Source organism: Mus caroli, chromosome X (assembly GCF_900094665.2).
Source record: "Mus caroli chromosome X, CAROLI_EIJ_v1.1, whole genome shotgun sequence".
In the NCBI taxonomy this organism is placed as follows: domain Eukaryota; kingdom Metazoa; phylum Chordata; class Mammalia; order Rodentia; family Muridae; genus Mus; species Mus caroli.
This window is the reverse complement of record NC_034589.1, coordinates 104885027-104910511: the sequence shown is the minus strand read 5'-3', so window position 1 is coordinate 104910511 and position 25485 is coordinate 104885027. Positions and strand designations below refer to the sequence as shown.

General features: G+C 35.7%; 1 protein-coding gene across 2 annotated transcripts in view; it reads left to right on the top strand.

The window, feature by feature from the left end:
- Window positions 1-25485, top strand: part of Rps6ka6 (ribosomal protein S6 kinase A6) — a 140460-nt gene that overhangs the window by 23291 nt on the left and 91684 nt on the right. For both annotated transcript variants that reach the window (XM_021153084.2, XM_029473708.1), the window contains exon 2: window positions 21935-22066. In XM_021153084.2, coding sequence (XP_021008743.2) covers window positions 21953-22066 — 114 coding nt within the window. In that variant the 5' untranslated portion in view covers window positions 21935-21952. The remainder of the gene's footprint in view (window positions 1-21934; window positions 22067-25485) is intronic.

The window sequence follows — 25485 nt, the reverse complement described above, 5'->3', positions numbered from 1 at the left end:
AGGGTTTCTCTGTATAGCCCTGGCTGTCCTGGAACTCACTCTGTAGACCAGGCTGGCCTCGAACTCAGAAATCTGCCTGCCTCTGCCCCCCAAGTGCTGGGATTAAAGGCGTGCGCCACCACGCCCAGCTTGACAAATCTCATAATTAAATAATATTTTCTCTCAAATGGACCTAGCAGCTGTATATACATACATATATACATACATACATGTATTAGATATATATGGTGTATATACATGCATATATATACATATATATGTATGAATATATATATACACCATATATATACATATATACCTAATACATAAACACACTCACACAGACACACACATACACTAAATGCTAAAAATTAAACAGAGACTATTTTTTTTTGGAATTGGAAAAATGATAAAATGAGCAAGGGGTTAAGAAATGGTAATGGGATGAGTATTAACTAGATTATGTGCGGGTATGAAAACATCACAATGAAATATATTACCTCTAATAAATAATATATACACTTAGAAAAGTGATATATTATATGCAATATATTTTCATGTAACCTATAGCTGTTGTTTACCTTTATGATTCCTATTTTGTAGCAAGCAGAAGCAAAGCTTACAGATGTGAAGTTACTCATTTAAAGTCATCAATTTAAGTGAAGAAGAGATTTTTAAAATTTTCTTATGTGTATAAGTGTCATATATATAAGTTCCTGGTGCCCACAGACATCAGAAGAGGACATAGAATTCTCTGGAACTAGAGTTACAGATTGTTACTAGCTGCCATGTAGGTGATGGGTATAAAACCCAGGTCCTCTAGAAGAGCAGTCAATGCTCTTAACATCTAAGCCATGTCTCTAGTCTGAGTTTAGATTAGTTATTGGGTACTGGCTTTTCCTGAATTTTTGGTGAGAATGGAAGACTTCACCTCTATTAGGACTCAAATATAAGTACTAAAGAATACAATATTTCCTAAAAAGGTGCATTACTTTTCATTTAAACATAATGAGAAATCTATCAATTTATAATTTGTGCTATTTTTAGGGAAATTAAAGCATAAAATAATCAAAATCCCTCATATTAATATGATATAAATTCTTTAAAATGTGGAATCACTTGTCTAATATCATTACAGTAATTTTTTTTTTCCTTAGTAGCGAGCTCCTAATAACATGAAGTGGTATCTTTAAATACCACCTATTGTTGCTAGAACATGATTGATATCCAGATTTCTGAACACTTTATAGTTTTCAAACTGATACTTGATAATTTTCTTTCTCTTTTTGCCAAAGGTATATACTAATTGTTTTATGGGAAACTTTTGAAAATATATTTATTACAATAAAACTGTAGGACAACAAAGTGAAAGAGACTTGGAGACTGATGGTCAGGTTCAGGTTTCATGTGCTGGCCTGTTTCTATGGCATTAGGCATAATTCTTAGTCTATGGGAAACCAATCATATATGAGTAGTTGTGATGACTAGCAAAGACGATTTTTTTAAACATACTTTTAGCCTGTGAAAGTGTTATTTGAAATTGACCTACTGCATTTTGTAGCCACAACTGAATATTTATTGTGTAGAGGTTGTTTTGTTTTGTTTTGTTTTTGTTTTTCGAGACAGGGTTTCTCTGTATAGCCCTGGCTGTCCTGGAACTCACTTTGTAGACCAGGCTGGCCTCGAACTCAGAAATCCTCCTGCCTCTGCCTCCCAAGTGCTGGGATTAAAGGCATGCGCCACCACCGCCCGACTTGTGTAGAGGTTTTACTTAATGGACAAATTCTTTGTCACTTGGCCAGACTTTATTGATTTGTTGTTACAGTTCTTTCTTGGTTCCTATTATAATTATAATCAAGCATATTCATAGAATTATCTGCTCTATTTGAAGCTGATTCTTGAGGAAGCAGATACAGTGAATTCTTGTCTTTTATTTTATATCAACCCTTTGTATCTTATATGCCAATTTCTCTTAATTGGCTGCTTAAATCTTGGTACTATTTATTTTAGCCTAATACTTTTTAAGAGTTACCACATTTCTTTTTAAAATATATGCCTTAATTATTCTACATCTTGAAAATAAAGCATCTTTAGTTTTTCTAATGGCATATAGGATTTTATCAATTCAAAATAATAGTAGTTTAGTCTATTTTCTTTTTTTAAATTAACTTTTCAAGTTAGCATCCAAAATGATGGCCTTTATGATAGCATTGCCATACATTTGTCAATGCTTTGTTCTTATTTATTTTCTCCCACTGTGTCCCCTTCTGTGCCCTTCTTGATAGTAACCTATCTCTCCCAAATAAGCCTCTTTAAAAATTTCATTTCACATGAAATTGTTTTGACTTTACATATAAACTCCACTCTTAAGATCTCTTCTTCCTACATCATAGTCCCTTTTCTACTTGCATGGCACAGAAAGACAAATACTGCATATCTCTAATTATATATGCATCCTAGACATGTGTGTGTTCAGGGGAGAGCAGTAGGCCATGCAAGTAGGACAAGAGTGAGAATGAATGGATGTATACTTGCTCCCAGCTGGCTTTCTCCTATTTTATATAGAGCTGACATGGATTGGAGAGAAATAAGAGGGTGAGTAGGGAGAATAATCACAAAACATTAAATATGTGTATAGAATTATTAAAGAAAAAATTATTTGGGAAACATATACGCCCAACATTATGGAGAGCAAAAGAGTAGGTTCTATTAGTGTTTTAATGCAGATGACCACTCTGGCCATGTTCTTATAAGACAACATAGTAGCAATGGTTATGTAAAGAAGAGATCATCTTTCTGTTCTTCGCTCTATATTTCAGAGAAGTAATAGCTTCTCTGTACAGAAGCTAAAGCTAATAGAAGTAAAAGTAACAGAAGTAAAAGCTGACAAGACCCTGATATAGATGTCTCATATGAGGCTATGTCAATGCCTGGCAAATACAGAAGTGGATGCTCACAGTCATCTATTGGATGGATCACAGGGCCCCCAATGGAGGAGCTAGAGAAAGTACCCAAGGAGCTAAAGGGATCTGCAACCCTATAGGTGCAACAACATTATGAACTAATCAGTACCCCCCAGAGCTCGTGTCTCTAGCTGCATATGTAGCAGAGGATGGCCTAGTCAGCCATCATTGGGAGGAGAGACCCCCGAAGATTATATGCCCCAGTACAGGGGAATGCCAGGGCCAGGAAGCAGGAGTGGGTGGGTTGGGGAGCAGGGTGAGGGAAGGGTATAGGGGACTTTCGGAATAGCATTTGAAATGTAAATGAAGAAAATATCTAATAAAAACATATTTTTATAATTAAATTGACTATCTGCTAAAATGTTCTTGAACAATAGTAATGAACAAAGTAATAATTTTTTGTTGTTGTTTTTGGTTTTGTTTTTGTTTTTAGAAAGAATTTCTCTGTATATCCCTGGCTATCCTGGAACTCATTTTGTAGACCAGGCTGGCCTTGAACTCAGAAATCTGCCTGCCTCTTCCTCCTAAGTGCTGGCCTGTGATACTGTTTTATAATGTTTAAATTATCACTATGAGAAAGTTCAAAGCAAAATTAAATTAATATAAGATGTAATAAAAGGTAATATATACATTTTGGTTTTTTATTGGATATTTTCTTTATTTACATTTCAAATATTATCCCCTTTCCCAGTTTCCCTCCATCCTAGAAACACCTTTTCACATCCTTCCCCACCCTGCTTCTATGAGGGTGTTTTTCCACCCACTCACCCACTCCTGCCTTCCCACCCGAGATTCCCTGGTTTGTCTATTGAGCAGTCATAGGACCTAGGACCTCTCCTTCCATTGATGCATGACAAGGCCATCCTCTGCTACATATGCAGCTGGAGCCATGTGTATTCCATTCTTGATGGCTTAGTCCCTGGGAGTTCTGGGGGGGGGGGGTCTGGTTAGTTGATATTGTTGTTCTTCCTATGCTGTTGCAAACCCCTTCAACTCCTCTCTTAGGGGCCCTGTGCTCAGTCCAATGCCTCTGTTTTTGTCAGGCTATGGCAGATCCTCTCAGGAGACAGTCATATCAGGCTCCTTTCAGCATGCACTTTTTGGCATCCACAATAGTGTCTGGGCTTGGTAACTGTGTATGGAATGAATCCCCAGGTTGGAGAGTCTCTGGATGGTCTTTCCTTCAGTCTTCTCTACACTTTGTCTCTCTATTTCCTCCCATGAATATTTAGTTCCTCCTTCTAAGAAGGACTGAAGTATCCACACTTTGGTCTTCCTTCTTGAGTTTCATGTGTTTTGTAAATTGTATCTTGGGTATTCTAAGTTACAGGGCTAATATCCCACTTATCAGTGAGTGCATATCATGTGTGTTCTTTTGTGATTGGGTTACCTCACTCAGGATGATATCCTCCAGATCCATCCACTTGCCTAAGAATTTCATAAATTCATTGTTTTTAATAGCTGAGTAGTACTCCATTGTGTAAATGTACCACATTTTCTGTATCCATTCCTCTGTTGAGGGGCATCTGGGTTCTTTCCAGCTTCTGGCTATTGTAAATAAGGCTGCTATGAACATAGTGGAGCATGTGTCCTTATTACATGTTGAAGCATCTTCTGGGTATATGCCAAGGAGTGGTATAGCCTGCTCCTTAGGTAATACTATGTCCAATCTATATACTTTTTTTTCATAAAAGAAACAAACTCAAAGTGCTACTGAAAGTATAATAGTGAGAGGGGGAATGGAAAATACACAGCAAATAAGAAAATGGGAAAGGAAAGGGAAAAATTATTGCTCAATAAATAAAAGCCATAAACAAAATAAAGGCTATAAACATATTTTTTAAACTATGAAAAATTAAATGTCAGGTTATCTTTATGTGTTTAGAAATATATATGTATAGGTACACAACAACAACAACAACAATTTATGAAACAAGAGGCCATAGATCTGAAAGGGAACAAGGAAGGATATATGTGTTTGGAGAGGAAAGGAAAGGATTCCATTATGTAATTAAATTCTAATGTCAAACTTTTTAAAAATAAAAATACTGCTAAAATCCTAGCAAAAAGAAAACAATTCAGGGTGTGCAATGGTTAAAAATAACAAGTGTTGTAGTAGCTTTTTTTTTTTTTCTATTGTCTTGGAATATGAAAACTGTCAGGGGGCATGGTAATTTAAATTCAAGCTCTCTGACTTAAGGTTATTCCTTGTTCTCTGGCCCCCAGAGTAGCTTAGTTTTAAACAAAAGATCACTCTCAAGATGTTGCCTGGCAGCTGCACTCAGAGTCAAATCCATAGGAGATTCTTCTCCACTGCTGCATTCACTGGGGGAATCAGCTTCACCAAAACCTGCATCTGGATTTCAGACTTGTATAGGCTTGTGCTGAGGTTAGGGCTGCAAGTCTTTTCTCAGGAGGCTCACCTTTCGGAAGTTCTTCCCCTTCCCCTTCTATTAGGGAACGGGGCTGCTGGAGCTATGTGCAGCTTAGCTTCTTTTTAATACATCAGCTGCTATTTTCTGGACTCTGTTCCATACCCGACTTTGTAAATTTCAGTTCTTTATCTTTCCCTCTCTAAAATGTGGGCTTATTTGTTCTTGTACTGGCTCTTCTTAACTGGGTCACATGGGGGCAGCTCCCAGGCCATAACTTACCCAGAAGCTCACTCTTAATGCTGTTTTTAAAGACCATATTTAATGACTATCACTATCCTAAATTATCATCAAATTCTTCAGTGCCTCTTAGCAAGTTCTTTTTAGCCTTAAAAGAATTCACTGTAGCATTACGTTTAAAACCTTTGCTAAACCAGTATAACTCAGAACAGCGAAACTCAACTTTCAAGGCCGATTTTGCCATTAGGTTGTTACAGTATAATCAAGCAAACCACAGGCCATTTCCTACTCTCCATTTTGGAGGTATAGAGGTAGTTATTTTCCCAACACTATTACATAGATTATAATCATACTTGCTCTAAAAGGTTTGCTTCAAGTGTGACAGTTTGGAAGCAATTTTAATTCTTAGTCTGAATGACCTCTCCATCTTCATGTGAAAAACCATTGTTTGAATTACAGCTTTCGTGAGTCATACAGTATTTTGTTATTAGCAACCTGATGCTTCTGTGTGTTTTTCTTTCCTTTTCTTATATCTAGATATTCAACTGAAGAAAATTTAAAATTTTGACATATTTCCAAATTCTCTTTAGTATTCTTAAACAGGAAAGTTTAACCTGAGCCTCCTCACATCCCCTCTTAAAAGTCCTTACGTAAAAATTGGTAAATGAAGGACCCCAATCTTGCCATGCCAAATCTCTTTCTATTTTGCTCTATCTCTACATTCTATTCTATCTGTAGTACCAGAGTTCTTCACTTATTACATTCACGTTATTACTTCCACTTTTATTCTGCTTTTATAGGAATTTTGCCTCAGATCTCATCATGTTTACCAACAAGGAAGGAAGGAAAGTTCTCTTCCTGCCTCTTTTATTTTAATATCCTCTTATGTGGCAGTTTTGCCATATGGGCCCTTTACAATATAGATTGTAGCTCTTTTAACTAAGACCAAATTTGCAAATATAGCAAATACATTACTACAGGATAAATAATTGATGATTGCAGAAAGATTAGTTATTAGACCTCCTAAGAAATAATTTATTTTAATTTGGAAAAGAGAAAAGTACTAAACCCACAAATCCTTGAATTAAGAAATCAACAAAGGCCTGGAGAGTTGACTCAGAAGAGCACTTGCTACATTTTCAGGAGACCAAGGTTTAGTTACCAGCACTAATGGTGGATCCCAGCTGTCAGTAACTCTACCCCCATGGTATCTAAAGATCTCTTCAGGCCTTCTCAGGGACTAGACATGAGCATGGTATACATACATATCTGCAAGCAAAACATGCATTCACATAAAATATTAACATAAGTAAGTCCATAAAATTAATTTCAACCATTAGTGAAGGAGGCAGTTTATGATATGTAGTCTTTCTCAATTCCTCTTGAAACCACACCAAATAGACAAATGTCTATTTCAACTGATTTAAAATTGGCCCCTTTTATCACATGTAAATTTCCCACAGCTTGAGTATTTCTGGAATTTTTTTTGTTAGATGTTAAATGTCTACCTGGTAGAACTTGATAAGGTACTTTCTAGTATACTTGTTTGTTTTTATATTATATTTTATCAATTCTTTGAGAATTTCTTGCAATGTCTTTTGATCATATTCATCATATGTGATATACATGTTCCACTTTAGACTGATCATTCTGCCATCTCTATTGTCTGAACATTGACCATTTGTGGGTCTCTGCATTAATCGCCATTGCAATTGTCTACTGCAAGATGGCGTTTTACAAATGAGGGTTGAGAGATGCCCTAATTTGTGGATATAGAAATAAGTCACTAACAGTTGGTTTTGTACTATATCTGTTTAGTAGAGTAAAAGTAGTATGTTCTCCCTTAGGGACTTTTGTCTAACTACCCAAAATTTCTTGGACCTGATAATGGTGCCAGGTCTGGGTTTCATTTTGTGGATCAGACTTTACACCCAATCAGAAAGTGTTTGGTTGCTCCAATATTATTTATTGTACCAGTGAACATATATTGACAGAGACGCCATTATTACTAGGATATTTTTGAGACTGGAGTTTGAGTTAAATTCATTTTTATGTTGCTCTGATTCTTTTGGACAAGGTCTTATATCGTTAAGGCTGACATTGCATATACTACAGTGTTTTGCTTAAATTACAGTTTTAATTTCAGCAAGTCTTTAAGGTCAATTCATTGACATTTCTTGTACATGGTATTATGATAACCATCATGTCAGCTAGTATGATGAATAACACTTATTAGTAGGTTTCAGGGTAGACAGTTACTTTGCATTTTTAGGCATAATCTTTTAATTACTTAGAGAAACTAGAGCTTAAACCAGAGTAACTGTTTTAAGTTTCTTTAGAATGCTTTTAGTTCTCAACAAAGTCTTTCATAGGGTTGTCAAAGCATTATAAAAGTAACAAAATTGTGACTATTCCATGATGAGGAACTTGTTGTCATTGAGGTATGCAAGGGAGTATATGCCATCAGATTAAGGAAATATCTGTCTCTTGAACCAGATTATTACATAAGTCTTCCTCTTCTAGGACTTTCTATAAGCCTTAGAGAGGATTGTGTTTTTTAGGATACTGGTTGACCTACCAACTCTTCAACCTTTAAACTACATGAAATGGAGACCACACAGGAAAGGCTATAATAGTGTATAATTGCCTTACTGTTGAGGACCGCTGACCCAAATCAGTTGAACTGTAGGATGCTATATATTTAGGGGATGGCTATTACTAGTATTTTTAGTGATTGAGAGACACGCCAAGAAAAGAAAAATATGAGGAAAAGCATAGGTGAATAACAAAAGCACATAGGCAGTTCATTTTACCTCAGCTGCTCTTCTATATAAGAGATTATGAGTTATGATACAGGGGATATATATTACCCTTTTATAAAAGTGACTAAAATATTATTCAATATATATCAACTTCTTTATAGTGAGTGGTTCAGTCAAAACTTGTCCAAAGAAAATGTTTAGTAAGTACTAGGGCATTTTAATCTTTGTTTTATTTAAAATTATTTCTTATTTCAAAGTTATCTGTGAAGATTCAGCAAGAAAGTAAAGGTGTTACAAAACTAAACCATAATTGCTTGAAATTATACATAATAAACTAGATTAAAATAACAGTAAGATTTTTAAGACTTGGGAGAAAACTACAGTAAGAGATAGATGTTATTTCGGAAAATGTATGGATAACTGTAAGATTCCTATAATGATGGTCTGTAGGAAACAGAGGTAAGAGTTTACTAACTGATGAGTTAATATTCTAATTACCAAGAACAAAGGATATGTAACATCATATTGATATTTCCTCCACAACTATCATTCCTTCTCATAATATTAAGAACTGAGGTAAGTTCTGAATTCAAAATGCTAAGGTTACCTTGCCTGCATGGAACTGGTGCTGCCAAAGATCTAGAAGAAATTAGATTAAGAATAATTATTCAAAAAGTAAATGATGCATTGTAAACTATTAGACTTTGTAAAATAGATTCCAAAGGCACTCCAATGACAATATATTAAGAAGATATTAAAGTAGAAATACTGTGGAAATAAGGAAAAGATGTGAAAACAGAAGTTGAATAGGTGGAAAGCAATAATGCTGTATTAGTTTCTCATTGTAACAATTTAAGGAAGGATGTATTTATTTTGGCTCATGTTTTTTATTCATTTCAATTTATTTTTATTATTATTATTTTCTCTCTCTATTTGTCTCTCTCTCTCTCTCTCTCTCTCTCGTGTGTGTGTGTGTGTGTGTGTGTGTGTGTGTGTGTGTGTGTGTATGTGTGTGTAAAATCTGTGTGTATGCCTTTGGAGGCTAGAAGATGGTATTAGATATATTATATATTGTACCATCTAGTACAAGTAGTAGCTACAAGCTATTGAGACACAGCTTACAAGGGTATTGCTGAGCCATTTCTCTATGCCCACAATTTTTTTCTTTTCTTTTATTGGTTATTTTCTTTACTTACATTTCAAATGTTATTCACTTTCCCAGTTTTCCCTCCTGAAACCCTCCCATCCTCCCTCCTCCTGCTTCTATGAGGGCACTTACCCACTCCCTTCTCCCAGCCCTGGCATTTCCCTACACTGGGTCATTGAGCCTTCACAGGACCAAGGGCCTCTACTCCCATTGATGTCCGACAAGGCCATCTTCTGCTACATATGCAGCTGGAGCCATGGGTTGCTCCATGTGTACTCTTTGGTTGATGGTTTAGTCTTTGGGAGCTCTGGGGGATCTGGTTGGTTGATATTGTTGTTCTTCCTATGGGGTTGCAAACCCATTCAACTCCTTCAGTCCTTTCTTTAATTCCTCCATTGGGGACCCTGAGCTCAGTCTAATGGTTGGTTGCAAGCATCCATTTCTGTATTGTCAGGCTCTGGCAGAGCCTCTCAGGAGACAGCTATATCAGGCTCCTGTCAGCATGAACTTCCAGGCATCTACAATAGTATTTGGGTTTGGTGACTGTATATGGGATGGATCCTCATGTGGGGCAATCTCTGGATGGCCTTTCCTTCAGTCTCTGCTCTACACTTTGTCTCTGTATTTTCTCCCATGAGTATTTTGTTCCTCCTTCTATTTTTTTTATATTTTTTTAATTATGTATTTTCCTCAATTACATTTCCAATGCTATCCCAAAAGGCCCCCCTACCCTCCCCCCCCACTTCTCTACCCACCCATTCCCATTTTTTGGCCCTGGCGTTCCCCTGTACTGAGGCATATAAAGTTTGCATGTCCAATGGGCCTCTCTTTCTAGTGATGGCTGACTAGGCCATCTTTTGATACATATGCAGCTAGAGTCAAGAGCTCCCGGGTACTGGTTAGTTCATAATGTTGTTGCACCTATAGGGTTGCAGATCTCTTTAGCTCCTTGGATACTTTCTCTAGCTCCTCCATTGGGAGACCCTGTGATCCATCCAATAGCTGACTGTGAGCATCCACTTCTGTGTTTGTTTGGCCCCGGCATAGTCTCACAAGAGACAGCTATATCAGGGTCCTTTCAGCAAATGCTTGCTAGTGTATGCAATGGTGTCATCGTTTGGAGGCTAATTATGGGATGGATCCCTGGATATGGCAGTCTCTAGATGGTCCATCCTTTTGTCTCAGCTCCAAACTTTGTCTCTGTAACTCCTTCCATGGGTGATTGTTTCCAATTCTAAGAAGGGGCAAAGTGTCCACACTTTGGTCTTCGTTCTTCAGTTTCATGTGTTTTACAAATTGTCTCTTATATCTCGGGTATATTAAATTTCTGGGCTAATATCCACTTATTAGTGAGTACATATCATTTGAGTTCTTTTGTGATTGTGTTACCTCACTCAGGATGATACCCTCCAGGTCCAACCATTTGCCTAGGAATTTCATAAATTCATTCCTCCTTCTAAGAGGGACCAAAGTATCCACACTTTGGTCTTCCTTCTTCTTGAGCTTCATGTGGTCTGTGGATTGTATTTTGGATATTCCAAGCTTTGGGGCTAATATCCTACTTATCAGTGAGTGCATACCATGCATGTCCTTTTGTGATTGGATTACTTCACTCAGGATGATATTTTCTAGTTCCATCTATTTGCCTAAGAATTTCATGAAGGCATTGTTTTTTTTTTTTGTTTTTTTGTTTTTTTGTTTGTTTTTTAAATAGCTGACTAGTACTCCATTGTGTAAATGTACCACATTTTCTGTATCTATTCCTCTGTTGAAGGACATCTGGGTTCTTTCCAGCTTCTGGCTATTATAGATATGGCTGCTATGAAAATAGTGGAACATGAGTCCTTATTACATGATGGAGCATCTTTTGGGTATATGCCCAGCAGTGATATACCTGGGTCCTCAGGTAGTACTATTTGAATTTTATTCTTTGATAATTTTATGCATGAGTATAATGCATTCTGATTATACTCATTCCTCCCTCTCTCATTTCCATCCCCCCTTTTTCCATTCATCTTCTTCCCTATTAATCTCTTTTATACATCCACTTACTTATGTTTTATTAGTGAGTTACTGGATTTGACCAGTGTCCTATGTATGACCATGACTTTGCAACTATCCACTGGAGCCTGATCAGCTCACCTGTAAGTACACAACAGAAAAAAATTGCTCCTCTTTCCCAGAATTTATCAGTATCCAATAGTTAGTTAGTTCATCAGGGAGTGATAGGAGCCGGTGGACCCTCCTTGATCCATGACTGACTGACTGTATTGGCAAGGCTAGTCCCATTAAGGTTAGATGCCAGTAACCTCAGTTGCTCTGAGTTCATGATTAAAATGACTGTGTCATGTTTAGTGGATGGCTTTTCACAGCTTTTCCCCATTTCTTCTGACCCCCACATTCTTTTGGCAATGTCCCCTAAGCTTTAGAGAGAATGGTATAGTTGTCTTATTTAGGGGTGAACCCTCAATCATCACTTATTTTGAGCATCTTTGGTGGTCCTTGATCTCTTCTTTAACTGCTGTTCACAGCAAAGAGAGGATTCTCTGATTGGGCATGAGAGTACCATTTGTTCATTGGTATAAATATAAAGTTCAAGAAGCCAATTTGATGCTATGTTAATTTAGCTAAACAACATAGAGAGCTTCCCACTTAGGGGACCTCCCTATGAATGGGAATTGGGCCAACTGTACAATAAAATGTATGGGTTTTCTAATAAGGAACAAGGTGCAAATCCAATCACAGAGTGTTTGGTTACCCCCATTAGAGTCATGCCACTACTGCACATGTGAGCATATCTTCCTTGCAGGTAGGTATTATAGTTCATAGTGTTCACAGATGAATAAGACCAACAATGCCCTCACCACTATTAGCTTGCATAGTACACTCTAAGTTGTTGGCTCACAATTTAAGGTATAGTCCATCCTGGCAGATAGGTCATGGTGACAGACAAATGAACAGCTGAACCAATTTGGTCCATAATGAAGAATCAGATCAAGACAAATGCTTATGCATAATTCACTGTCTTCCATTTATTTAATCTAGGGACTGTGGTCATGGTATGGTGCCGTTCACATTTAATGTGGGTCTTCCTATATCAATAAATATAATATACAAAAATCCCTCATGAATACACCCAAGGACTTATTTCATAAGTGACTTCATATTCTATCAAGTTGATAATATTAAATATCACAAATACCACACTAAGGGGCAACACATTCTGTAAAAATATAAGGAAGGGAACGACTTACTGATTCAAAATTATTAAACGTTATTGTTAGACGAGGTACAGTTTAAAGACAGCTGGAAACTCTGGGATAAACTCAAAACTTAGTATTTCTAAAAAGATGATCAAAATTAGCTGCCTTTGAAGTTTTGAGTTCTTGGTTTGGACTCAGAAAAGTAAGCTCTCAATTGGAATCTTATTTAACAGCAATCTCCTACCTCCACAGTATTCGCTTAGCAGAGCAGAACAGCAAACACTGAATATGGATTGAGTGGCTTGGGTTTTCTAATAATTCAACCCACTGTTAATGAAAATGTGTCCTTTTTGTGACTGCCTTAAGTGATGAATAATGAACTGCTTTATCTACTTATTTATACTTTCATATCTAGTTACAGCAAACTGAGCTTTTAGGTACATTAGAAAACAAAGGATTCAGGTTTGTGGATTGCTTTATCCTTCGGTCCTTTTGTGTTTACTGCTTCACAAGTATGAACCATTTGATTTTTTTTTTCAGCTCCAGGGAGTAGGACTGTATTTGTAATCTGAGAAGACAAAGCCATAAGGGCAAAAGGCAGTATGAGAATTCAGTTTAGAGCTTGTGTCTTCTTTTGAAAATTGAGACTCTTGTCAACAACTATTTATTGATCAAATAATGCAGATTAGATTTTTAAAACTATAATTAAGATGTGGACCACTTTTCCTTTGGCCAGTTTTATATGGTGTGTAGTAGTAGTGATAGCACAGTAAAGTGATTTCTATTACTCTGCAAGTAGAAGGAAGGATAAAGGGCTTATAAGGGAATTTGGTGTCACTGTCTTCAATCCAGTATTTTCAATCTACTGTTTTCCTCTGGGGTCTCTTCATGTCTCACTTCAGAGTCCAGTTTTTAATCATCCCAGGAATTACAGTTATGGAAACAATAAGTAAAAATCTAGAAACCAATTAAAGATTATATCTGCCCCCAAAACAACTGTTCTTTCTAAAACTATAGCAATTTATGCCAGGCTGAATACACAAAGCCTCCAACTAAACCAAAAGCTTGAATCTCATCCATTAAACAAATAGTGAAGCTCAGGGGATATGTGTTTATGTACATGCTGAGCTTATCGGGATAAAAAAATTGAGCCACAGGGTTTGTGTGTTTTGTCAATTATTGTCAAATAAAAGCTTATACTCGATTTCTAATTTTGATTACAAATCTAAGATATTAGACTGGTTACTGGGATATTTCTTCAAGGGAGACAATAACATTTGCTTTCCTGACCATAATCTTTGCAGGAATGTTAAATAAGTTGTTAATTTTAAAGGCTATTTGGAGTTAAATCAGTGCATGCATCAGTAAATGATTCCACAGAGCTGGAGTTAGAGGAGAAAAACATTACTCATATGTGCATTAGCATTTTCATTTTTACTGCAGCAATATATCATTCCATTTTTCTGGGTGCTAGGAAATGCTGCTGCAAAGTGCACTGCACATCTCAGGTACAAACCATTGGCTGGCTTTTCCAAAAACCAATCATTTAATTACAAATATCAGTTAAAATCCAAAGGAAACATTCTCCACGACCCTTGCATACTTGCTTGCTCTCTCAGAAGATAATTGACAGTTGCTGATGCTTTTGTGTGATTATTTATTGCATTTTCTGGTATAGTGCTTGGTCAGTAATTAGACAGACAGGCAGAAAGGGTTGTAGCACCTCTAGCTGCTTCCTTATGACTCAGAAGAATCAGAAGCCTTGGCTACAGCAACAGCAAATAATGATCATTTAGTTTCCAACATTGTGGACTGTGAATGAATGTGTAGGTGTAAGCCCAAGGGAGAAAAGAGACCTAGAGACAGAAAGGGAGATGGAGAGCTAATAGTGACTCATGGCAAGTATAAAAATAGACATAATTTTAAAAGCAATGGGTGACAGTCTATAAAATAAGGCTATTTAACTCATCAATAAAGAGAAATTGTTGTGCACATTCATATCAAATATATTTTTCCTTCAAAAACCCTGTTTGTATGATTTGCATAACTTACATTTTCAAACTTCTGTGACTGGTGCTAAACAAACCACATCTTGAGCTAGAAAAATCCAAGGTGAGATAATAAAATAGCAAATTAAAATATTTTCCCCATCCATTATTTGAGTTAATAACAGCAGAGAGAAAATAGATTTTCTTCCTTTTTAAATAAACAAAGAAAGCTTTCAGAATTATGTTTATGAGAAATAATTAAAGGTGCTCTGAACTTTAGTGCTTTCAATTGTACACCCAAGCAGTTTTCAAATGGGTTTGTATTTATCCATGGCATTAACATTTTAAAGTGCCAGCCCGAGCATGTATGTAACTTGCAGAGTGCAGCCTAATGATTTCATTAGTGTGGTGGTGAGTGGATCTCTACAAGGGCGGTGCAGAGGTCTGAAGAGGCATAGCTGCATTTGGCCTTTCCTTGCACTGCACACTAATTGGGTATTGCTGGGAGGGTGGTATTGAAAGTGGAGCAGAACCCAAAATGTCCATTTGCCCCTAAGTGCTAACCAACGTGATCCTTTTACTGGCTTACTTGTTCTTTTGGGAAAAGGAGCCTATTGCAGAGGCTCTTGAGTATGTATACATAATTAATAACACGGGCCTCTTTGTCCAGACACTTAAGCATGTGCCAAACATGGAAAATCACATTATTAGTGAAGGGGAAGAAGAGAGATGTCCCTAGGCAATATTTTATAAATGATAGAAGTCTTTTTCTGTCACTGACAAGGGGAATTCGATAGATATAAATAAAAAGGAAAGAAAAGGGAGTATACACATCAAAAGCTCTAGAAATTCTGGATTCCATATAATGGGATATGTCTTAACTGGTACTGGAGAAGACCTCAAATCTATCCCTAGAAATTGTCCCTCCACAGTGTATCAAAGTTTTATATCTTGTAGTGAAGAAGATGGGAAGCCTCCTTTCTCCATACTCAGTAAGCAGAATGTCAGTCAGTCTTTGTCATCTAATAAAGTTATTTCAATGTGATCTATCTTCTGGGATTAATTTCAAGGCATTGGGCAGGAAGTAAAAATACCGTAGATAAAGAAAGATGGAGAAACGTCCAAAATAGAAATTGTTGCTTTAGTTAAATAGGTCTCAATGGGCATCTGAGCAGCTGGGCTGGTGCTACAAAAGCAGTGGAAAACTAGGGCAGGAATTAGAAGAAAAGAGGAGAAAAAAGAAGACACAAGGACAAGGATAAACTTCTACATTCCTCCTTTCTTGGTTATCTGACACCACTAATCAAGTGCAGTGTTCTCATGTCTGTAGTATCTGTTTTCTTCAGGTGCTTGTGGACCAGAAAATGGCCATGATACTACAACATGGCCTTTAATAACCACTGGCCATATCTTCTGCCTTTCGGATTCCTTTCTTTTCTGTGTCATAGACAAGAAAAAAAGATAAATGAGTCTGGTTCACAGAAGGCCAGGGTATTGTGTTCCCCTGAGGGCATTGACTATACAGCTGAAAAGAAAGATTTTTTAAGAAAGAATGGAACAGAATGCCAATTAATTGGAAACAATTGCGTCAGTTTGGGGTGTAGGGTAAAGTGATTCTGTGAAAAGTCAAGTGTTAGAGGTGAAACGATGGGAAACCCTTTAGTCTCGATGGTGTAGGTGTAGGTGGAAGGGGAAGAAAAATACCAACCTCAACCCAGTAGAGTGAGTCAGAGAGAAATCAATCCGCTCGGAGAAATACTTTATTATTAATCAATGCCTTTGCATGGACTATGACTGTGAACAAGAAAAGTCAGTGATTAAAGGGCTGCAAATTGTATACTAGGAGTAATTCATTAATGCTTTTTAAACCCCCCCCCCCAAAAAAACTCTCATTTTCAGGCATGGCTTAACAAGAGGAAAAGAGAAATTGCCTCTGTGTGCTCCTTAATAGAGAATAGAAAAGACATGAAAGCATTCATACTTCCTTGTTAAGATACAAGTTCTGAGCATCCACTGGATGTCTTATTATTATCAAATAACTATTTGACTTCTCTGTTTTGTGGAAATACCAAATATCATTCTGTTTGGTTTAAAGCGTGGAAAAACAGGAAGGATTCTGCAAGAACCAGACCCAAATGATAAACAAAATGGAGACTAGGCCATAACATAATTAAGCCTATTCTGTCTGAAGAAGAGAATGATAAGGGTAACATAATTGCTGTTTGCAAGAAAATGAATGAAGTTTATGTAGAGGAAAAGGAGATATGGGTCATGTATACATAGTCTTGTATGATCATGAATGTTTTAGGAGAGGAGAAAAATTTCCATAACCTAATTTCAAAACAGGATAAACCTTGGTCTGCCCCAAACATCTTATTTTAAATTCTTTTACACACACACACACACACACACACACACACACACACACCACACCACACACCCACACAGGGACACTTCCTTTAAAGATAATTTACTAATTTCTCAAACTTATTCTCCAAAATAACCATTTAAGGCATTATTTTGAAAACATAATAGTAAGAAATTTGTGAGAATGAAATGTACAAGAAAGATAGACTCTTAGAATTTTTGAGAAAAGATAACCTTTAATATGTGGAGTGTTGGCTGTACTTGTCCTAAGTTTTTATTATAAAAATATTTGACAACAAAAAGAATAATGATAACATTTTTGGATGTTATTTTCTTTTAAAAATTTATCTATGTTTTCTAGGAATCTTGTATTCAACAGCTTATGTTTTAAAATTATGTAAAAGGTGATTAAAACGGTTACTACTGATATGGGGAGAAAAACCTCCAGTGTCTATAGATTGAACAGTTCTCTATTTTACTTTTCTACTAAGACTGCTTTGATGATTTCATCTAGCTTTTTCTCTTTTCCTGATTGTCTTTTAAAATATTCGATAACCACTTTTAAGTGTCAATAATAATACTGAAATAAGTGGGAAGACAAAACCCATCTTTCATATTACAGATGGCCCATGGCTTACAACAATTTAGCCTAATGATTTTCCAGCTGTAGTATGACACAAAAGCGATATCATTCATAGAAAACTATACTTCAAAATTTGAACTTTGATCTTTTCTTTGACTACCACTATGTGATCTGATACTCTCTTGCAATGCTAAGATATCCGAGTCAGCCATGTGAGCTATGATAAATTATGGTGCTTAATAGGGAAAGTGTACTAAATATATTTCCAATTCATAGGGGCTTTATCTACTTATTACCCTGGTAAGTTGAGGGTCTTTTGTACTTACAGCCTTTTGGAAAGTATACAGCACTGAATGAACAGAGCTATGAATAGGTTGTTATAAGAGCTCAGAAAGGTAGAGCCCTTGAAGAATTCTTAGTATAAAGCTTATAATAATAACCTGGCTGAGATGAACAGGAAATATCCTAGGTAAACATGGAAACAAAAGTGCATTTGAAACATAGGAAATAATATTCTGGGTTAGAACATTAAGGTACATAGTGATATCATTTACTTTAATTAAAAACAAGAGATTCTAGCAATTTAAGTTTGGAAATGTAAATTTGTTGACTGAATCCCATGGAACATATTGAATGAAATAGCTTAGGGGGTGTTAAAGTGAGAGGCTTATTTGTTTAGAAAGGTGATCTGGGTTGGAGATGAAATTTGTGATGTATTAGCATATATGAATAAGATTACACAGAGAACTGAATGTAAAATAAGAGCTTTTGGAAGACTGAGGGGGAAATGCTATCAACTCTCAACATCTAAAGAACTTTTTAATGAAATCAATCCCCTCCCATCACCAACAAAATCAAACAAACAAAGAGAGATAAACCATGGACTATAGATTGGAGAAAACACATGTAATGTCAATATTATGATGTCATAAGAACAAAAAGAATGAGAAGAGATATTTTAGAATTTAACAGATATTGGTGTGACCATTGAATATATTAACCATATATCCATCACTGAGTATAATTTCAAGGAGCAGTGAGGTGGAAAGAAAGGTAAGAGTGAATGAGAGTGATGGACACTGAAATAAATGAGAATTATATAGACCTCTTTAAATAAAGTTGGCTGTTTGTAGAAGTGTATAACAAAGTAAAATCATGTTTTCTGTTTTTGTTTTTAACATAAAAACAGCATTTTTCATTAATGTGAAAAGAAGTAGTAGAGAGTGTAAGGATAAATCTACAAGACAAGGCAAGATAAACAGAGTGATCAAGTGATCAAGAGAGAGCACTTGGGGTGAGCTGGAAACATCTCAAGTGGCAATTCTCATGTGGCAACTGAGATGTCAAGATTAAGAGAGTATGTGTGTTAACAACTCCTTAGACCAGCGCTGGGTCATTTCTTCCATTGCTTCCTGCAGAAAAAAATGAAAGGAGGAGGAGAGTGGTGAGCAAGTATGATTATAGGTGACATGCCAGAAATTTTGAGGGGTTCTCTTATGAGAATCACGCAGTATGAGGTGAATAAGTTAAATGAAGAAACAGATGGGTTGTGATAACAGGAGAGCAGAGGAGGCTTAAAATAGCTTTTATAAGGAAAGGAAAAAAGAAATGTTACTAGGTAACCTTGAACACAAGTTGAGATTAGAGACCAAGAATTTGCGTCAAACTAATTTGCTATTTTCTCCACCATCATTGAATATCTCAGCATTGGACAGCCAGAGAAGGTGATATTTACATCAATAGATGGCTTGCATTTCATCATACTCATGCTATCTAAAGGCAATGAATTAAAAAAAAAACAAGCAAGGAAATTGGAAAAAGGAGCAATTTAAATAATAGATAATGTCATCTAGATTGATCAAAAGTTGAGACAAGGACAGTCTCTATCCCTCATTTCCCTTGACTGGGTTTCAAAGGGCATTTTAGTGCAAGTATGAATTTTGTAAACATTAGTAAATTTTCAATGCTTCATAGAACCAACTGGGTAGGTTATATAGTCTTATCCAAAAGACAATAATCAAAATCACATCATCCTTGGAAATCCTTTTTTGGGGGGATGGGGGTCTGGCCCTCATTTCTGAATGAAAAATACAAAATTCATATTCAAATTTATGAATACAAGTTATATAGTTATGGGTCAAGAATGTATATTTTGTAATGAAAGAGAACATTCTTTTGTTATCTTCTTGGACAAAGGTAGAAAAATTTAGAAGAAAGGAATGTGTAGTAACTATATAGAGAAATGGTTTCTGGTTTTATGTACCTGTTTTCATCCTGTTTCACAGTAGGAGAAGTGGGAGAGAGAAATCCACTGGATGTGAACAAATTGCGATTGTAATTTGAACTATGCTACTAAATTATCTATTAACACATAATTTCTTTGTATTTAGGTTTTTTTTAATTTGAGAAGTATAACTGATGGTGCCTGCTTTGTAAAATTTTGATAATTTGATGAGATAATATGTATATAAATGACTAGCACTTGATTTCTTCTTGTATTCTCATTTTTTACTCTAACTACTGTGATTTATAAAACTGTATACCTTTTCCATTGTTTTTATTCCTATAAGCCACAAATCTTAGAGCTAAGTATTAATTTATATCAGTCACTACCAACAACACATTTAGTGGCTTTGATAATTGTTTTTATCAGCTAATGTAAAGATATGTGCTCAAAGAATGATTTTAAAGAATGAGGGGGAAAGACATCTTTTTATAGTAGTAAAAATATTTATCTTTAATGGGGAGGCCTCTATTTTTTCTATTACATTACATTTTTGGAGCTAGTTTTGAAGGAAGGAGATAGAGAAACATTAGGTTGATGGAGGAAAATGTTCTGTTATCTGTACAGTCCTTTCAATGAAAGTCTGTTCTTTAAGAAGTTTGTTTCACAATCCCTCTCAGCAGCAACAGTTCCTTAAAAGGGTAAAAAATATTATCAGCTTTGCTATTTGGGGTCATTTAGATGAATCCATTATCATTTAGCAATAGTAAAAATATATAAAGCCATTCACTTAAAAATATATGAATGAAGTTTAGTATATGATTGATTGTAGCAATCTCTGATTCAATATCATCTGTCTTTAATACTTTTTAAAATAGACACCAGTAAAGTATAAATTATAAATAAACCATAAATTTTGTGTTATTTAAACTAGATGTGGTGGTTCATGTTTTTAATGTCAGCACTTAAGAAGCTGACAGAATGGCTGCTGAGAGTTTGAGGTCAGCCTAAACTACATGCTGAGGCTCTCTCAAAATTTTAAAAGCAAGAAAAAAAAAAACACAAAGAAAGAAGAAGTAAAAATTTCAGTACCATACCCAACTTGTCTTCTGTCTCATATGTACTGTCCTACTGTTTTAAATTGCAATTTAATTTACCTACATCCCTACTGAGGAACTAAAATATCAAATGCCTTTTGCTTTCTGCTTTTCTTTCTTTCTTTTTTGAGTGCTAAGGATAAAATACAGGACATTGTGCATCCTAGGCAAATGTTCTACTTTTAATCTACATCCTTAGCTGTTATGATTTTTTGAGACATTTGACTAGGTAGCTCAGGTTGGACTCAAATTTGTGTTCCTCCTGCCTCAATTTTCTGAGTACTAGAATTACAGGGATGCATCATGATGCCAGGTTCCAAGTATGTTTTAACTAAGATAATATTTAATATTGATATTTAATATCAGTCTACCCATGTCCTTAATACTTTTGTATGCTGATAAAATAAGACTGGCTTGTTATGACAATATACACAAAAAGGTATATATAATACATATTGTCATTTGGGTCCATCATTCAAACCGATTACTCATATTGATATTTGTAGCATCTAAATGTTGTATAATTAGGGGGAATCTAGTTATTGGTAGAAGGAAACTGGCCTACTGGCTGGTAGCCAAGAAGGTCTGAGCTGATGTGGAAGGGTATATTTATGACAGGAACTGCCCAAGGATAGAGACAGTTCTGAGATGGGAATGCCAGGAATTTAAATAAGAAAGGGTAAATGAATGTCCCAAGAGAAAATAGAGGAAGAGAGAATAATGTGGCCTATTTTCTTTTTCTGAGTCTGAGGGACATGTGAGGCTAGGTTTTGTAGGGGTTGGACTCTCATTCACCATTCTGTCCCTCTTCTCAAGAAAAGAGGTAACTTATGGGTTGCTGTGTTTTTTAGAAAGTATACTACAGATTCCCTGGAGAGCAGGGATTAAGGTGAGATTTTCACAATTTAAGAACTTCTACCACCATGTGCCTTCTTCTCCCTCATGTATTAAATTGCTTGCTATGTTTCATGAACCTTTCACTGTTTCACCCCGTCATATTTTTTTCCAGATAAACCCACTTTGAATCATGCTGAATTTTAGAAGGACACGCCACACGCCATCTGGCCACAGGTCCAACTCTAACTTGAACCTGTTCTGTTGTCTTCCATTTTTTGGATGTCGTCGGCGATCCAAGAGTCGGGTAAGAATATCTAGAAATATGGTATTGAACTTTAATAGGCTATGACTAAGTAGTGTAGAATGTGGGATGGCTGTGTGCAAGGAGCAGTATGATGTTTGCTACCAAAGAATTTATATACGTTCAGTCAATTCTGTTTTTTCAGAGTTGGGGTTGGGAAAATGAGTTAGGACTGGGATTCCAAACAACTTTGACAAGCTGATGTGGGTAAAAATAAACATGACAAAGTCTATTAAAGGCAAACTCAAATCCAGAGGAATACCAGATTATAGAAATGAGTACAAGATGGTCCTGAACTGGGTACATATAAATATAACAAATAATTGTGTAGGGCCCATGAGTACTCTAGGTCAAATATATCAATAATAGAAAGTTCTATGGTCACAAACAGTGAACATGGTCTAGCATATAGATATATTATTAATAACAAAGAGGGCTGAGATATAACCATGGCATATTCTGTATTTAAGGTTTTATCATGCCTTTTAAAGGAAGTAATATACACAGTTTCAGCATCTACAACCTATCTATGTAAAATATGGAGTATTTGGGAAAGGTCCTTTGAAAGCAAACCAAAGTGTTCCCTTTCAAATTCTTAGAAAATTGTTTTTATAAAAGACCTGAAGATTTAACTGTATTATAAGTCCTCATATAGTTGGAGAGGCATTATATGAGGGTAGAAGGAATGGGTCAGACAACGCCTAAACATTTCCACTCAAATCAGCCTTAATGAGATAAATGATGCTGCACAGTAAATCAAGGTTGTTGTAGCATAGCATAGTTCTCACTTTAAAATACTGAAAAGTTAACATTACTTGAAATATAGATGAACATTTCCCCTTTGAGCTTTGTTAGAATAAGACAAAAAGCTACCCTTATGAAATGATTTTAGTACAGACTGGTCATATAGCAAAGTGGACAGTCTATTAGTAGATTTTTAGAAAGCTGTTTAAGTAATATAAGTCTGTGAAATACGGTTCATTCACCAGTTCAAAGGGGAAAATTGGATTCCTAAACATCCATTTTGTTTCTCATTATAATTTTGATAGCGTTTGCCCTCGGGGGTATTTAAACAACTTCATAGACTTTAAGATTTCCCAGACCTCGTTTACATTTGTAAATATTTAACACCACCCTCCCTCCGTGCCCCTGGTTTCCAATGTGCCTACACATTTTTCATTTGTTTAGCTTAACTTCCAAGGCTGTGTTCTACCCAAATGAAGATGACATATATGAAAATATTTCTAGTTAATCATCACATTTTGTTTTATCAGGTTACACTAGTTCTTACTTAGATAATTTTTCTCTGCATGCAAACCAAATGTTTGTGACAATTGGTTGAAATAAATTAGGCTGCTAAGCTGTTCTCATTTTTTATTCTATATAGGCGTAAGTTCTTTTAAGCATTTATTTTTTAAGAGGTGAAACCAGAAATTGGAGGAAAGTGGCCATTTTTAGTGTGCTATTAACTCATCGAGTGCATATGATTGAAAGCTGTGGTAGGCATGCTGAAGTGATGTTTATTTTACTTTCTCCAATTTCATCATAGATATGTCTAAATGTACCAAGGTTGCATGACCAAGCAACTGGTAATTTCAGGCAATTAGCTACTTGTTTGGGCTTAAAGATAATCAACACTCATTTTTGACTTTTTTTTTTTTCAGTAAAATGTTCAGTTGAAATTTCACTCAATTACTTACTTCACACAAAGTGAAGTGGAGAATTGAAGCAATTATCTACATGATTCAAACAAAAAGATGACCTCTTTGACCTCAATTATAGTACCTGGATATTTTAAGCAAACTGTGAGTTTTGCTTGAAAACTGGAAAAAAATGTGGTGTTAAATATTTACAAATGTAGCATTTGTTCAGAAAACTGCTTAAATCTTCAACTTCTACTTTGATTTATGTGGTCTGAACATTAACTGAACTAGTGATAAGTAATTAAATAGGTGATTTGCTGAATTTTCATAAGAAAAAATATTCTTAAAAACAGGTGTGAATTTTAAAAATTTGTAATGAGGACAAGTTTATTAAAAAGAGGGAAACATGACAGATTCAACATGTCTCTTGTGTTTATTGTTTAATATGTTTTAAAGGTGTTCAATAACAAAAATGAGACTCCAAAATTAGCATTTGAAGTGGAAGCAAGACAAGCAATATGGGAAGCTACAAACAGGGGTGGGTGGGTAATGACATGGTCCCTTTCACATTGCAATATGCATTTGTATTTATTTATTCTCATATATATTACATCCCCAATTTTTTCCCCAATCCCTCCCACCTACCTTTCCTTTCTACCAGATCCACTATATTGCTATTTTTCTTCAGAAAAGAGCAGGCCTCCCAGGGATATCAACCAAGCATAACATTACAAATTACAGTAAGACTAGACACATACCCTCATGTCAAGGCTGAACAAGGAAACCCAGTAGAAGGAAAGGTTCCCAAACGAAGATCAAGGACTCAGAGACATACCTATTCCTACTGTTAGGAATCCCACCAGAACACCAAGCTACTCAACAATAAAATATATGTCAAGGACCTAGGTCAGACCTATGCAGGCTCCCTGACTGTCAGTTCAGTCTCTCTGAGACCTTATGAACCACACTGAGTTGATTATGTGAGCTGTGTTCTTGTGGTGTCCATAATCATCATCAGAGATGCTTCATCTAGAAATTGATAGGCACAGATACAGATACCAACAACCAGACATTATTAGGTGGAGCTCCTCAAATTCCAGTGAAGAGGGGAGGAGATTATAGGAACCAAACACTAATTTTATTGTAACATCAATTAGTTTAAATTATGAACAGAAACAAAGCAACAATAGTCTTTTATTAAAAAAAGTGCTTTAAAATAATAAAAAGTGTAACATTATTAACTTTTTATCATTACTTAGGAAAGCAGGCATCCAGGAAAGCAAATCTACCCTCATAATGTGACTATGTCACAAGGCATAGATTTGCTGAATTTTAATTTTAGAATTGAGGATATATTTTGACCTTAAGAAACAGGCCTTATTACTATTTGAATTTTGTACACATGTGATCAGATAAGCCAATGACAAGATGGATATCTATTGGAATATTACACATTTATAAAATACCCTTCATCATCAGCTTCCTTTCCTGCACATTAATGGTAGGCATTATCTTTTATAGTCCTCAAAATTACTCTACAGAATACATATAATTAAATCAGTTTAGAAATTGAAAAAGTAAAAGGCAAGATAACAAAAGTGATCAAAGTCATACAGCATATGGTGTAAATAATTTGCACACAAGTATCTCAGTACATCACCTTGCTGATAAGAAAATTGATTGATTAGGTTTATGACACACTGAATTCACTTGAAAGCATCTTTAGTTCCCAAGAGTGATAGTAACACATACAGAGGAAACGCTCTCTCTCTCTCTCTC